Source organism: Tachysurus vachellii, chromosome 16 (assembly GCF_030014155.1).
Source record: "Tachysurus vachellii isolate PV-2020 chromosome 16, HZAU_Pvac_v1, whole genome shotgun sequence".
In the NCBI taxonomy this organism is placed as follows: Eukaryota; Metazoa; Chordata; class Actinopteri; order Siluriformes; family Bagridae; genus Tachysurus; species Tachysurus vachellii.
In genome coordinates, this window is record NC_083475.1 from 9,478,486 (window position 1) to 9,494,844 (window position 16,359).

At 36.5% G+C, this 16,359-nt stretch overlaps 1 protein-coding gene across 4 annotated transcripts in view; it reads right to left on the bottom strand.

Annotated features, from left to right (window-relative positions):
• sfmbt2 (Scm like with four mbt domains 2) overlaps positions 1-16,359 on the bottom strand; it is a 52,484-nt gene that overhangs the window by 19,078 nt on the left and 17,047 nt on the right. For 3 of the 4 annotated variants that reach the window (XM_060889044.1, XM_060889046.1, XM_060889047.1), the window contains exons 4-5: positions 15,170-15,410; positions 8,303-8,323 (exon numbers count right to left, since the gene is read on the bottom strand). In XM_060889044.1, the coding sequence (XP_060745027.1) occupies positions 8,303-8,323; positions 15,170-15,410 (262 nt within the window). The remainder of the gene's footprint in view (positions 1-8,302; positions 8,324-15,169; positions 15,411-16,359) is intronic. The other variant, XM_060889045.1, reaches the window with a different exon arrangement.

A 16,359-nucleotide genomic window follows, 5' to 3' on the forward strand; every position in this document is an offset into this window, starting at 1 on the left:
GAGTTGTGTGTTGGGGCAGTGTGTGTACATTAGTCAAAAGTGAAAAGTCAAGTCATAAATAAAATGATAGTGGTAGTGCAAAAATGTGTTCGGATAGTGTGTAAAATGTTGTTGTGCAGCATGCATTGTAGTAGCTGTGTATGCAAAAATCTTCTCCAGTGTCCACTTGGTTCCCCAACCTCACTGTTGACAGTAGAGAAGGAAAGCATGTCTTCTTGTATTTTTTCTGTTAAAGCAAGGTTGCCAAAGTATACTAGAGAAGCACGCTTTGCCATTATCCTTGATTTTATATTTTATATTTTTTAATTTTATCCGCCTTCTGCCTTTCCATCAGCACCCACAGGGTTTCCAGTCCTTTCTCAATTAGAACAGCTTTCCTGATTATCTCATTCAGCTTCTTTGCCTGGACTGGTCTGATGTTGTTCCCCCAGCTAATTACAAAGACTATTGTACTTGCGACCACAGAATGGTAGAGTGTAGAGAATACACGGCAAACACTCGCTATACACGCTATACAAAACACTGTACTTACTAAAACACATTTGACAATGCGTTCCTCATTGATGTAAAGGTAAAAGCATTTAAGTGGAGAGGCTTAAATCCATGTATGCCCTGGAGTCCAAAAGACCATAACCAGGTTGTAACTATAGCATTAATCGGTCTGTCTATTAGAATAATTCTAGTCATTTGTTAATGTCTGTGATCTAATTTATACAGAAGAGGGCAGTTAGTGTCTCCTTCGAGCATATTTAGCTTTAGCATCATTGCTCCCCAGCTCACCCAACATTCGCTAAATCCAGCAACTGGCACTTGCGTTTTGTTTCCTTGCTTGATACTTATATTTATGTTCTGTTTTTTCCTTTTCTTTTAACTCCATGTACAGCACTTTGGCCAGCTCAGGCTGATTTTAAATGTGCTTTATAAATAAAACTGAATTGAATTGATACAATACTAAACAAAGTCCAAGGACACTGTCCAAGTATGTCAGAGGTCAGAATCCCAGAGTGTCCAATTCCATTATTCACTCCTAAGTATTCAACTAAACTCTGAATATGGCCCATAGTCAAGAATCTGTCCTCATGACAAAGTAAACTTTAGTAAACTTTTCTAATGCTCTTTAACCAAGGACCTTTGTTTTCCTGACTTGGCTTTTGGGGATTTCATCCACAGTATAAAAGTCATCTTTTTAATGTAGTTGTGCTTAACTGCTACAATTTCTAATAAGTCCTATTTAGTGAGCAAATATGCAAGACAGTCACAGTCGATATCTCTGATTAGGAACCATAATAACAATAATGAGCCTTAATTATTGTCACATATACATTACAGCACAGTGAAATTCATTTCTTTTCATATTCCAGCTTAGAGAGTTGGGGTCAGTGCACATGGTCAGCTATCATACAGCAAGCACCCTGGAGCAGAGGGTAAGGCCCTAACTCAAAGGTCCTACAGTGGCAGTCTGGCAGTGCTGGGACCTGAACTCTGACTTCCAGTTAACACCAGAGAGCCTTAAGCACTTGATCCACAACTGCCCTAACAGGAAAGGGAGTAAGTGAGCGAGAAATATGCAAACCAAATACACATATAACACTTTGGGAAAAATTCACATCTAAACCTTGGGAAAATTAATAGGATTTAATATTGATACAAGATTTGAAACTGATCACTCAAATTGTACCCAACAATACTTAACGCTAACACACGCTCACATTCATCTCTCATGAGCAACAGTCTGGGGAGATAAACACATTGTTTCTCCACATATGAACTCCTAGTATCATATGACAGTATTTACAGGGTGTGCCCTGAGAGAATGCGCTGGTAAACAAATACAAGAGGAAGAGGAAGCAGGAACAATGAGTGGACTTAATTTGTCATGATGACTTCTGATGTTGCTCTGGAAAAACTCAACAATTTAACCCCACCCATCCCCACCCCCCCCCCCCCACCCCCCTAAATATTTTGTGCATTATGCATGAATTTGCAAGAACAAAAACATTTCAAATCTGTCATTTTACAGTGGAAACCTTCAATAATAAAAACATTAAATGTCTCGCTCCGTCCTGTCTCTCTGACTAATTTCTTCCGGGCCAAAAAAAGATCTAGTTTTCATACATGTAGTTTACAGCAGTCATCAAACCCTCAATAAGCTCTCAACGCTCAATTTAATCTGTATACCCCTACCACTTGTTTAGTTTTGATTGGCAGTGAGCCATTGGCCTATAGCTTCTGTCACCATGACTACTGCCTCCACCCCCACTTCCACTTCCAGCATTTCTCTTCAAGCCAATTTTAAACCCGCATCATATTTAGTTTGATTTTGATTTTCTTCTCCCCTTCCGACTTTTGACCTGGACTGGCTTTAAAATGCATAACCTTTCACCTTGCACAATGCTTAGACGTCATTCTTATTTGAATATTCATTATGGAAAAGCACAGGTGCTTAAACCAACTACTAGAAGTTCCTTGAGGAGAACCACAGTTTTTAAGGTATAAAACCTTTTTTTAATCACTTTGAAATGATCAGATTTGCCATTTCAAGGAAAGCGTTCAGAATAAATTTTGTTTCAAAACAGTTTAATACTGAGTGCAGAAAACACAACACCTCCAGAGAAACAGGACATTTTATAGGAGCACTAAAAGCCACTATAGTCTTAGAAGCACTTTGCTTGCACGGATGATGAAACTTGATAAAACACAGATGATGATCCTGTTTCTCTGCAAGTGTTGTGTACTATGTGGCATTCTTCCTACACCGCCTATTCTAACCGAAATACACTACTGTCACTTTCTATCTGCTCACTGCTCACTTTATGAGGAACACCTGTGCACCTGCACATGCTTGTAATTAACCAAGAATCAGCCAGTTATGTAGCAGCAGCAGGGACGAATAAAATCACATGCAATACACGTCAAGAGCTTCCGTCTCACAGACTGACAGACTGACACACAGTCTACCCTAGACTGGTTTGATTATTTCAAACTGCTCATCTTTTGGATTTTTACAACCAACAATCTTTAGAGTTTACACAAAAATGTGTGCAAGACAAAAAAAAACACCCAGTCAATAGCAGTTTACATTTACAGCATTTAGCAGACACTCTTATCCAGAGTGACTTACATTTTTTTCAGTTTATACACCTGAACAATCGAGGGTTAAGGGCCTTGCCCTGCAGTGGCAACTTGGTGGACCTGGGATTCGAACCAATGACCTTCAGATCAGTAGTCAAACACCCTAACCACTGAGCTACCACATCCCACATTTAACAACAGTTCTGTGTGTGTTGTCTAAGTCTTGTTGATACGTGAGGACAGAAGAGAATGAAGAGACTGGTTCGAGCTGACAGGAAGGATACAGTAACTGAAATAATCACTGTTTACAACTGTGGTGGTCAGAAAAGTATTTAAAAATGCATAACATTATGATCCTTGAGGTGGATGAGCGACAACAGCAGAAGATCCCATTGGTTTCCTCTCCTGTCAGAAATGAACAGGACTCTTAGGCTACAGTGAGTAAACACTGGGAAAATCTTTTTTTTATCTTCAACTGCCCAGTTTCTGTCATGATAAAATTATTTATTGATTATAGTAATCAGTCTAATAGAATTAATGTCAATTTGAATTTAATTTTGTATTCTGTGGCTGTAAAGTCCAGGAATAATAACTTTAGGCATTGTTTATTAGCAAAAATGTTCCAAACAGGTCTAAGACTAGTAAAAGCCCAATGACAGATTTTAATTTGTAAAGGCGGTTCATGAGATAATCATTTAAAGCTGCAGCTGAGAAAAGCTCTACATTCACAAACACACTTTGCTTGGAAGGCTGAGGTTAAGCTAATAAGCTGGTAAAAGGCTTAAATGTATGAAATACAGCAGACATTTCTTGCTGTGGATTACATCAATATGCTGAATTACTCACATTTATAAGGACTGACGTGCAGGAGATTTCATCATAATATATTATTTTCTTATTGAAATCTTTTGCTAAATAAATGATTGTGAGTTGGGAAAGGGACTGGAAAAAAATACATATGTTTAAAACATAAACAAGATTTCATTCCAAGAATATAATAAGGAATACCGGGTTTAAACGCCATCTGTAAGGCTGAAAGAAGGCATTTTTCACATGCATTAAAAAATCCTTTACATGACGCACCACATACAGTAACGAGAATTTGAGGCTTTGTATGCGTGTGACTTCCTGTCCCAGAATGCCACAGTGTCACTCAGCTTGTAATCACCCCAGCACATGTGTGTGTGCGAGCAAATCACTTAAGCAGCAAGGCGGTGGGAGTGTGTGGTTGTTACCATGCCAACAACCCCCTGCCTTCCCCAGCAGCTAAGCATTCTGGTTAGGCTTTGTGATTTGCACGCTTAAGTAGAACATGATCACTTTATCACATTAGCTCAGAATAATACACCATGCGTGCACACACAAACACAAACACAGTGGCACAAGATATTGGCCAGTTTAACAAACTATGAGCATGTGAATTTCATTTTTTCTTTGCAGCAAACTACAGCTTTCATTGCTTTAAAATGCGGCCATAATGCATCAAAAATATTGGCAATAAATATGAATTCTAAAATGTTTCCTATGACTAGATTAAATAAACTTGGCTTGTATTTTGCCTCTTTCTGTTATTGCCGCTTGCACCTCTATACAGTACCTGCATTAGTTAGCTGTTTTTTGTTAGTACACATCTCTACACATTCATCACAATCTCAGCTAATAAGGTCCTCTACACTGTAATTACACACTGTAATTCTTAGTCCGTAATCTCTGCTTGGCTCTGGTGCAACCTTCCAGTGCCAAAAGATTAGAAATGTATTTTAGTCACTTTTATGTACAACGGCGAGGGCCGGCTCAAGACTTTTGTGGGCTCTTTTCATTTTTGTCTCGGCACCATTCCGAATAAAGACTGAAATAGTGTTAGAATATACAACTAGAGATCAAATGCTCAGAGATCCCAAATAATCATAAAGGAAACAAAAAATAGCCCAGGCCTTACAGATGAAGAATGCAGTGTTCAATAAACATTTTTTTTTACAACCCACACAGATATTCACCACCAGTGAAGCTATGCAGCTGGGCAAAATAACATTAAAATCCTGTGGTCTAATGATTCCATTGAGAAGAAGAAGAAGAAGAGGAAGAAGAAGAAGAAGAGGAAGAAGAAGAAGAAGAAGAAGAAGAAGAAGAAGGACCAACAACATAAAAAGCAAGAAGTAAAATAACAAGAAGAAAATTAAGAAGATGAACAACAAAAAGAGGAGGAAAAAGAAACTTTATTGCCAAGTGTGCTCGCCCAAACTGCCCCCCGCATCCACACACACACACACACAGAGAAATTTGATTTAGTACATGAAGCTTCTAGTACATACATAAACTGAGAGCAAGACACAGAATTATGAAAAACAAAATGTATAGAAGACATAATAAGGGCAGAATAAACATGGTACAGATGCTACATACAGCTATGCAAAGGGCAATGCAATGTGCTGAAGGAGAGGAATATACAGGGGATACAATAAAAAAGCTCTAATTAAAACACTGTATTGTACTGAACCTGCCATGTGAGCTGATACGAGCCAGGCTGCACTAGGTTTCGCTCAGTGCCGTGTCAGGGCCTTCAAAGGAGCCATGCAGGCAGGCTGTGCTATTCGCCCAAACCAGTTTGAGTTCAATGACCAAACAGCACGATATTACAGTCAGTCAGCAAGACATGCTTCTTCCATTTTAATAATTAAGCTGTACATACCTGCATTTTTAAGACATTTTAAAGGAGGCCAGTAATTTTAAGGCAATCCATGAACACGGGCTAATAGACAGCATACATGTTGCACACGAGCCCATCATAGACTTGTACACTGAAATCCACAAATATTGATTTGCTACAATACACCATTTGCTGGAAGACCACTTCACTTTCTCTCTCATGTGATAAAGAAATAAATATCTTTTGAGAAACAGCTTGTACTGATGAAAATGCCATCAAAATACTGTTGTAGCCGATACGGTGCTTTAACCTGTCTGAAACTGTGGATTTCAATCGGAGAAATTTGTTCTGTTATACAACATGTGAAATATAATATTCTATATAATGCTTTTAGTATTTGGTAGCTAAGTCTAATGTAACATGTGCTACAGGACCCGTAATGTAAAATGTAAAAGCTTTTACTTTAAAATGTTACTGGGAACTTTAAAAAGGCAATAAAAACTTCACAGCCAAAAAAATTATTATAAGATCTTCTTTTCTCTGAATTCCTACAAAAGTTTCATTTGAATTTTAGCTACTTAAAGATGTTCTATTTAGGCTTTTAATTTCACGGCAGTGCAAGCATAATTTCCTGGTTAATGATGGTGTGATGCCAAGCGCTTTTGTATTTTGTTTGCTATTTTTGTGGTCATATATTAATACACTGTGCTGATATGGCAGCAGCAGCATAAAAGGGGGTGTGACATTTGAAATCTACCTGCTCAGTGGGATTTTCATACCTTTTTCGGGTCAAAAATATGCATGCAATACCACCGCCTGAGACCTTCACTTACCACATGCCCATGAATAAAACAGTAATTTTCAGACTTCACACAGCTATAAGTCCTGTCCCTATAAAATGCATTGAAAAGCAGGACACAAGTGTATAAACACAGCGTGTGATTTATTTAGCACAAAGCAAGAATCAAAGTCTAAAAGTCTAGTGAGGGTCAAGACCCAAGGCGGTCAGCATGATCACAGGCATATATGTAATAATAGATGGTAACACTACATAAAAAGGAAATATATGCATAGAAAATAAATAGGGTATTTCTAAATGTAGAAAGATACTAAACACAGAACAGGTGAAGACAATCTGACAACAAACCAATGAGACAGAAATCATAACCCACACGTGGAACTCCTCACCATGGAAACCGCAGGTTGTTAACAGTTAAGCAGCGGGCACGACAGTGTCATTTCATTTCATGTTCTTATCAAGTAATCGCACTTCAACAAAAATAGGCTCCTTGACCCCAAGTAAAATAATAACTGATACCACTAACTTATTTTTTTTCCAACAATGAGCCCAATTTGCACAGAAATATTTAATGAAGCATGCTTCAGTCATGCAAATGATAAGCTTTTTTATCCGGTGTTTAAATCCAGGCACACTGTCAGTCAGAGGCCGAGAAAAAATGCACACATATCGGTCGTGCTACTGAACGCATCACAGGTGGGATGCACAGCTTTCACTTTCGCATGCTGTACATTTAGCGTTGGCTCTTACACCATCATATCAACATCACAATGATCCAGAAAATCTGAATAAATACAAGTGGAAAAGTTTTTCATTCGCGTGGTTTGATGTAATTCATATTACAAATTCATTAATTACAAATAACACAGAAACAATTCCAGAATCTTATTTTCTTTACACTTGACCAGTAGATGTATTGATCCAAGACTTGAGTAGGACTTCCAACCCCCCCCCCCCCACACACACACACATATAAGCTACATTTTAGACAATTGTACATATTTACTGCAAAGTTTCAGATTATATATCTTTCCATTCTACTACATTCTACTACACTTCTTAAAAAGCTGAGAGAGTGTGTGTCACAAGGATACACTCGAGGGCGTGCTGTAGAACCGGCCAGACAAAGAAATCGCTTTTCATATGACCTCTGAGCTACTTTAATGAGGTGAACCTCAACTACAAGCAGGCATGCAAATTTTCACTCATACACACCCATGCAGATAGAAAAACAAATAAAAAAAAAACATCCCCCCCCACACACCCACACACCCACACACACACACTCACTCACACCCCAAACCCTCTCTCGCTGTATCAGGCCAAGTATGTGGGCTACTGCTGACACTTCCTTTAAAGAAAATGAGGAAAGAAATGAGAGAGAAAGAGCAATAAACTGAGAGAGAGAGAGAGAGAGAGAGAGAGAGAGAGAGAGAGAGAGAGAGAGAGAGAGAGAGAGAGAGAGAGCAAGAAAGAAAGCCTTGAAAAAAAGACTTAAAAGAAATTAAACAGAATGAAAGCAACAAAGAAACAAAATTAGAAATCTAATTAAAGTAGTGAATTTACATGAACTCTAGGTGTCAATTCAACAACCTGTTATTTCTCCATGAAGAGATTAATTGAGAGAGAGAGTGAAAGAGGAAAAAGACATTTAGTGTGTGTGTGTGTGTGTGTGTGTGAGTGTGTGTGTGTGTGTGTGTTTGTGTGCACATATCTATGAGAGAGAGAGAGAGAGAGAGAGAGAGAGAGAGAGAGAGAGAGAGAGAGAGAGAAGCTCAGCTTACCTGTTCTGAGGTAAACGTTATCTATGAAATAAACAGACAGGAACACAGATGACTATCAGAAGCTATACCCACATACACGTCCACCTGCCCACACACACTATTTTTACATGCAATATGATAGCAGAGTTCTGTGTGATATTTCAATGCTGTAAAGTAAATGCTTTTAAATAAGATAAGAATTACATGTAATAATTACTATATTCGAATATTTGTAAAATAACAGGAAACATGCACAAGCCCTACATGACAAGTAATCATAAACCTATTCATACAGACTTTATACAGACATAAAGGTTGTGTTTTCATTCATTTGTATGTAAAAATGGCATAATGGTAGAGTGAAGAAATCCATAATACTGGATGTAAGAGTTGTGTATATTTTATAGCCACTGAGTTAAGGGAACCTCATACTTCAGTTTGTGAGTTTTATGAGATTTATGAAAACCTGTAAGAATCTGATGACACAATAATAAGCTTTGTGTACACTCAGGTCATTAAACACTTAAACAGTGAGAAAGTTAATGTTATTTTAGCTGACATAATGTTGTGTAACTGTTATTATAACAGTACACTGGAGTTGAAATTAAATAACGAATATGTAAGTAATAGGAAAGTTTTCTGCTCAGCTTTTCCATTGCTAGGTGTGTTATTCCTTCATTATTCTACTTACAACTAAGCAGATAAAATGTTTTGACTTGATATCAAGTATAGCATTTGCATGTTACGTCTATTACCATTCAATCTATATAAATAAACAAATAAACAAAAAATAAACAAATCTCAATATAAAGTCCAAGAGACAGTGAATCAGGATCATTAAGCATCACTAGATAACAAAACTCTTTCGCAACACTTCACCGGATCAAGCACATTCTCCAGGTGCCAGCGGTATCTGTGCAAAAGTCAACAATCTATAGAATGCTTAACCAGAGTTAAAACAGAAAGTATACAATAAGATCCAAGCCTCAAAAACAGAACCACTAGATTAATGTTTGCCAAAAACATCTAAAACAAGTAACAACATCCTTTACACATCATATATACGTTTTTGCACATACTGTACAATATCTCAGCCATTTCGCACATACTATATTAACACATACAGTATTAACACTGGTCGGTCGGCGCTGTTTCTGTGACTGTTTACTATTTATTGTCTTTTGTGTACTGCATTTTTTGTACTTTTTGTATTGTCTTGTAACTTGTGTCTGCACTGTCATTGTCCTGCACTGTCTTGTCCTGCACTGTCTGGTCCTGCACTGTCTTTAGTCCTGCACTGTCTTTTGTCCTGCACTGTCTTGTCTGTCTTGTTTGTCTTGTCCTGCACTGTTTGCACCAGGTTGCACAGTTGCACTTTATGTGGCTAAGACTACTTACAAGTCTTTAGCCCTGTCTTTGTTTCTATGTAGCACCTTGATCCTGGAGAAACGTTGTCTCATTTCACTATGTACTGCAACAGCTATATATGGTTGAAATGACAATAAAAGCTTCTTGACTTGACTTGACTTGATACGTATATATATATATATATATATGACCAAAATGATGGGAAGAGTAGAATATGGAATAGAAAAGGAACATGGGATTGTTGTGAATGGGGCCGTGGCCACCCAGAGACCGTCATGCCTTCTTTGAACCAATATTGCGTGAGTCAGCTGTATGGTCTGGTCTTTATCAGCAATCATTTTAAGACTTTGACAAGAAGGAATTAGTGTTGTGTCCATGGTGAACTCAGAGTTTGCGCTGACCCTTTAGTTCCTCAGGAGATCTCAGTTGCACTATTATAAACTGTTGTAGAAATGACATTATTTACATTTACATTACTGTCCGGTGTTACACAAATGAGGATGAGTTCCTTTCTGAGCCTGGTTCTTAAGGTTTTTTCCTCATATCATTTCAGGGAGTTTTTCCTTGCCGCCTGCTCGTTAGGGCTAGCGATAGATATTTAGTATTTAAAATTTAAAATTAATACTTTAAAATTAATTTTAAACTTTAAAATGTATGTATTCATTTATTGGTTTTTATTATGAATACAGCTGTGAAAATTCTCTAACTGGTGCAGTCTCTATTTAAAAAAATATATATAAATAAATATACATATATATTTTTTTTTTCCCTCCTGTTTCTATACTTCTGTAAAGCTGCTTTGAGTACACTGCTATACAAATAAATTGAATTTAATTTCATTGAAACTGCTCACGATCTGAAGCTCACTCTCACGAGGGCATGTAACAACTGCTTCCCTGGTCTTTACTGCTGATGGGAATGATAACAAAGCAGCAGGATTCATTCTGAAGCGTATAAGCTTGCATCATCAACTCACATTCAGCTAAATACTTCAAAAATCTTTGGACTGGCATTGCAAAGTCCACATGCACAATAACCTGCAGCATACTTTCAAAGCAACCAAATATTTTTTAAGGCAAAGGAGTAGAATTTTCTCTAAAGGCCAAGTGAATCACTTGACCTGAATCCAACTGAGCTGAACTTCACTTACTGAAGATAAAACTGCAGTAACCGAAGAAAGCTGCTAATACCATTAATATACCAGGATGTTGTAGGAGACAGACTCTTAACTGGAGACATTATGCTTATATTAAGGACTGAATTATTTATGGATAAAATTCTCAGTTGAAAAGCACAGAGACCACACCTCCTTCTCTAGAAGAGAAACGCATAGAGACTGCACCAGTTGGAGAATTTTCACAGCTGTATTCATACTCATTAATTCCTGTACTGTACTCTGTTATGCAATCCATAGTACATGCGTAATAAGTAATAAGTTTTGTTATTAACTGATTTATTCTAAATATATGCAGAAAAGGTCACTGTTGCTTATTATTTATTGTGGTAATTAATTAAATCTGTAAAATGTTATGATGAAAACAAAATCTACAAGTTCCTCTCTTTATCCTCACGCACTGGCATCATTCTGTCGCCGTACCATTTGAGGCTGAGTCCTCTCTATTCTATTTTTGTTTCTAAAGCTGTCGTTGTTCTCAGGAAGACAAACAGGGCTTTCATATATTGCTGAAAAAAATCCCACACACAAAAATCACCAATACACGCACGGAGACAAGACACTGCAAGATAGGCCTGCTAATAGACAAATGTCACCTGTAGCCATCATTATTACATAATACTAAATGCATAAATAATACTGACACTAAACATCTGAATGTTGTCAAAGATATCACCATATGCATTAAATAGAAAATATTACCAATACGTGAGCCAATGGCCAAGACATGCGCATTTCATCGATTACTTGCTGGGATCCAGAAATTGAACTACCGGTTTTAAGCAATGAACCATAAGTGCTGAGTTTCCTTTGTCCCAGACCTGTCATGTTGAGTAACATCATTTACTGAATTTATGGAAAATGGCAGTCAGATATGAACTAAAGTGAGTGTGTAGTAGGAGAAATTAGAGCCAGTTTTCATCTGTATGAGTCAACTGATCATTATTGCTCAGTGACACTTCATTATTCTCCCAACTGGAAGCTCATAAGCATTTCTATTCTATATATTAATCTGTCTTTGGTACAAAGGAAACAATCCTGTGGTGAACAGAACCGCCAAAAAGCTTGTGTCATGGGAAAGTGTTGTGCGTTATACGCCATATCTGTGTGTTTTGACTGTGTGTTTGCTGATATTAAATCTATATGTTTATGTATTTATTCATCTCCAGACAAGTCTAACATTTTATGAAAATACTGAAAAACATTATTGATCACCACCGCTAGTTATTTATTAACCTCAGCTAACCTTAACCGTGCTGTTTTCCAAATAAGAAGACATTTTTCCACACAAGATTACTGCATGCCTGTGTGGCCTCTTCTTAAACGGTAAAATATTTAAGTGTTCTCAGTAATATTGAGCTTGTTGAATATTATGAATAATACATCATATAATACAAAAATATATGCACATGCCTGACATCGTGTGAGGTTTAGATATGAAATATGATATGTACATTACATCCACGGAAAAAAAATATTGTGATTATGGCATCTTCACTATGTACATAAACGGGAGCTGATAAAATACACAATGTCAAATAATGTAAATGTCAATAACCCAAACACTGAAGAGACAATAAACTGCTTGAACAATACTCATCATGCATGAATACATACGTTATGGTACATGCTGTTCCTATATTTAAATGAGTGTTATTATCTCTATATGGAAGCTTTATAACACCATCAACTAATAAAATAATTAAACTTCATATGCAGATCAAAATCTAACTAGAACTAAATTAAGTCATGACACAGCGATTGGCCTCTAATGTCATATAAACTATTACGTTAAATTTTATTTAGATTTGACTAAAGCAAGTTCTACTTAACAGACACTCCCATTTTTTTGACTCCAGATAATGCATCAATAAACAGACCTTTTGTGTCTAAAAGTCTGTTTGTCGACGTTCAGGCAATTGTTGCATCACTGGAAAGGTGCATTCATCTGCTTGCTTTTTACGTTCACATTTTCCCAAATTGAACCTTCTAATAACTACAGCCAGTCCTGATGAAGAAGCTTCAGATTTAACCAAAAGGCCTAAATACACCACTCTCCAAGAAAGACTAATGTGTAACCAAACACTACATTAAATTTAATCTGTAAATTCATCTTACACGATCTTATCTACATGAATTGTTTATACTTTAAGTTATAAGTTGCATATTAAGTGTTACATAATCTTAATACTAATTACTACTTAATCAGTGTTTACACCACGTAACACTACCAACATTATGTTGAACATTAAGATGCTGCTTTCATTTTAAATAGTTTCCTTATTATTCTTCCCTGAGCTCCAGTTTCTCTAAACATTTCATCTTGTTTTGTGTTTTTATCATATCAACACCAGAAGATGTCTCAATAACAGAGCTGACATACGGGTAACAGGGTTGATGACAACAACAAAGTTTAGCACAGAAATGTTTACAATATTGGCCCCTGTGCTGCAAATAGAGCACTCTTTATTTTCTATTGTATACACAGATAGGTGCGTTCTTATTTCTCAAAGGTGTACCAAAGGTCATTTATTGTCATTTCACATGAAAGAATTATTTTCTCTTTAGGTAGCAGTGCCAATTTAGCCAATTTAACTAAAATAAGTACATATATAAACATACACTATTTATTTATTTATTTATTTATTTATTTATTTATTATTTATGTAGTAACCATAGCGATTTAAGTGATATATGACATTTTGGCAATAAATAAACAACTAAATAAATTAAGCAATTAATAATAATAATAATAATAATAATAATAATAATAATAATAATAATAATATTCATTCATTCATTCATTCATCTTCTACCGCTTATCCGAACTACCTGAGGTCACGGGGAGCCTGTGTCTATCTCAGGCGTCATTGGGCATCAAGGCAGGATACACCCTGGACGGAGTGCCAACCCATCGCAGGGCACACACACACACACACACACTCATTCATTCACTCACGCAATCACACACTAGGGACAATTTTCCAGAGATGCCAATCAACCTACCATGCATGTCTTTGGACCTGGGGAGGAAACCGGAGTACCCAGAGGAAACCCCCGAGACACGGGGAGAACATGCAAACTCCACACACACAAGGCGGAGGCGGGAATCGAACGCCCAACCCTGGAGGTGTGAGGCGAACGTGCTAACCACTAAGCCACCGTGCCCCCCCATAAGAATAATAGTTATTATAATTATTCTGATCATTATTGTTGTTGTTATAATAATAATAATAATAATAATAATAATAATAATAATAATAATAATAATTTATACAGCATAAATAGATGAGTATAAAAGATTTTTTTTATGATTCATTGTTACATAATCATACACTACTGTATATATTGTGACTGTTATAATCTTTCTGAATAGGGATATACAATTTTCTTTATTATTATTATTATTATTATTATTATTATTATTGCTACTACAAATCTATTTATTTATTTATTCGATGTCATTTCCTACTTAAATTACTAGTTACTACATTTCAAATAGAGACGTCTCTCCTAATTATTATCATCTGCACTTGAGCTAAATGTCAACCTTATTACTGTATATACCTACTGTGTTATCTTAAGTAACATTTTCCCGCTTCCAATGTCTGTAGCATTTACTGAGAACCAGTACAAATATATGTTAAAAAATATATCACTGTTATCTATTTTATTTTACTTTCTTATTGAATACTGAACCATTTTTGAGAGCTTGGCACTGTCTAATTGGTTAGTTAGCAGCTCTGGCTGTTAAATATTTTGATTAACATCTTGTACATTCTACTGTGAGCCATATTAAAATTAAAATAATTTACAAAGTGGAAATTATTTATAGAATAATCAATCCAAACTGATGAAGGTCATTGGTCCATTAGGATTACTGACAAATGTGAGTTTATTTAAGAAAGATATTTCTATATTAAAATTGAGTATAAATGGAGAAATAACAAAATAAACGAATTTCACACAGCTAAGGCTAAGAAACCTCCATATAGACAGAAAAGCTGTATATAATTATCAACAAAATATTGCTTAAATATTGTGTGTATGTATAAATATCCCGTTTATGTAAATATGCATGTATCTGGGAGAATATCTATACAGTGCCTTGAAAAACTATTCAGACCCCTGACCTTCTCTCATATTATCAAATTATAAATTGTACATTGAAATTGAATTCTGATGGATATTTTAGTTAAAACATTAAAACAAAATCAATTATTGGCCTTGTGTTTTTGTTGGGAAATATTTTAAGGAAAAATAAAAAAAAACATAAATATCTTGTTTGTGTAATTATTCAACCCCCACATATTAATATTTGGTCTTTGTATGTGTGTGTGTGATACCTTCAGGGGGCTGCAGCAGTTTGTTGTTCTGCGCACACCAGCCCACAGGATGCAGCTCTGCAGTCATGACGTCACACCAGAAGTCAGCGCTGCGCTCGTCACCGTAGCCACAGTAGCGCAGCAACAGCAGCTGGCCGCATGTCGTGATGATGGTAGCCACCCAGTATGTGTCAGCATGACTCCTATCGGCCACCTCCAACTTCATCCCAGCCTGGAAACTGCTCTGCAAGCTCAGTTCCACCTGAACAACCAACAAAATATTTCAGTTTCATCTTATTCCTAAAATGAGTGTATGATCTCAGAAATTATGTCGTATCTGTTCTGACCTGGGAAAACCCTTCAAGTGGTGAAATTTTGACATTTGCATCTACAGGCTTTTCAGAACCGAACTGGATTTCCCTTTTTCATGCATCTCAACCACAAGTAAAGTTTAGACATTTTTAAAATCTGGTTACTCCCACAAGAGAAAAGGCATAAAAAATCACATTTAAATATTCCACTTTGAGTTCAGAGCAGGAACTTCACAGTCATTTTGACAGCTGTTATCTGATGTGGAACTGAAATGATGAAGCATGGCAAACAGGTACCCAACAATCTGATCAAAGCATGAGATTCTCACTGAACCAAAAAAGGTTTAAGACATTAAACAATAGGCAGACTACTGCGACTTTTTTTTTCTATTGTTAAACTTCTTAGCCACTGTGATCTTTACGGGAAGCCACGCTGTAAATTAATGGTTTCAACATCAACATGTTTCAGCTACAGCAATATCAGACAGGTTCCTCTTCATACCTGCCACACATTCCTGTGCTAATGAGTTCTAACTGACATTAATACAACAACAACATGGGAACTGTACTGAATCCACTCAGAGCGCAGTAGTTTTATCTGTGTGTAGCACATGCTCTTTCTGTGACCGTTTTTCATCCCTAGTCTTGTCATTTGAGTGTCTCCTGATAGTACCATCTGTTTTCACTTTAGTTCCTAGTTAGTATGTCTGTTAATACTCATCTGTGTAAAGTCTTTGTGAAGTATCATTCAGCATATACGTCAGTTTTGTCTCGATTTCTGATTGTTCTTTGATTTATAATGGATTCGACTTTCATTATGCTGCCTACCCATGGAATCACCATTGCTCTGGACTTTGACTATGAATCTTGAATCTTTAAATCCCTATAAATCTATAAAAT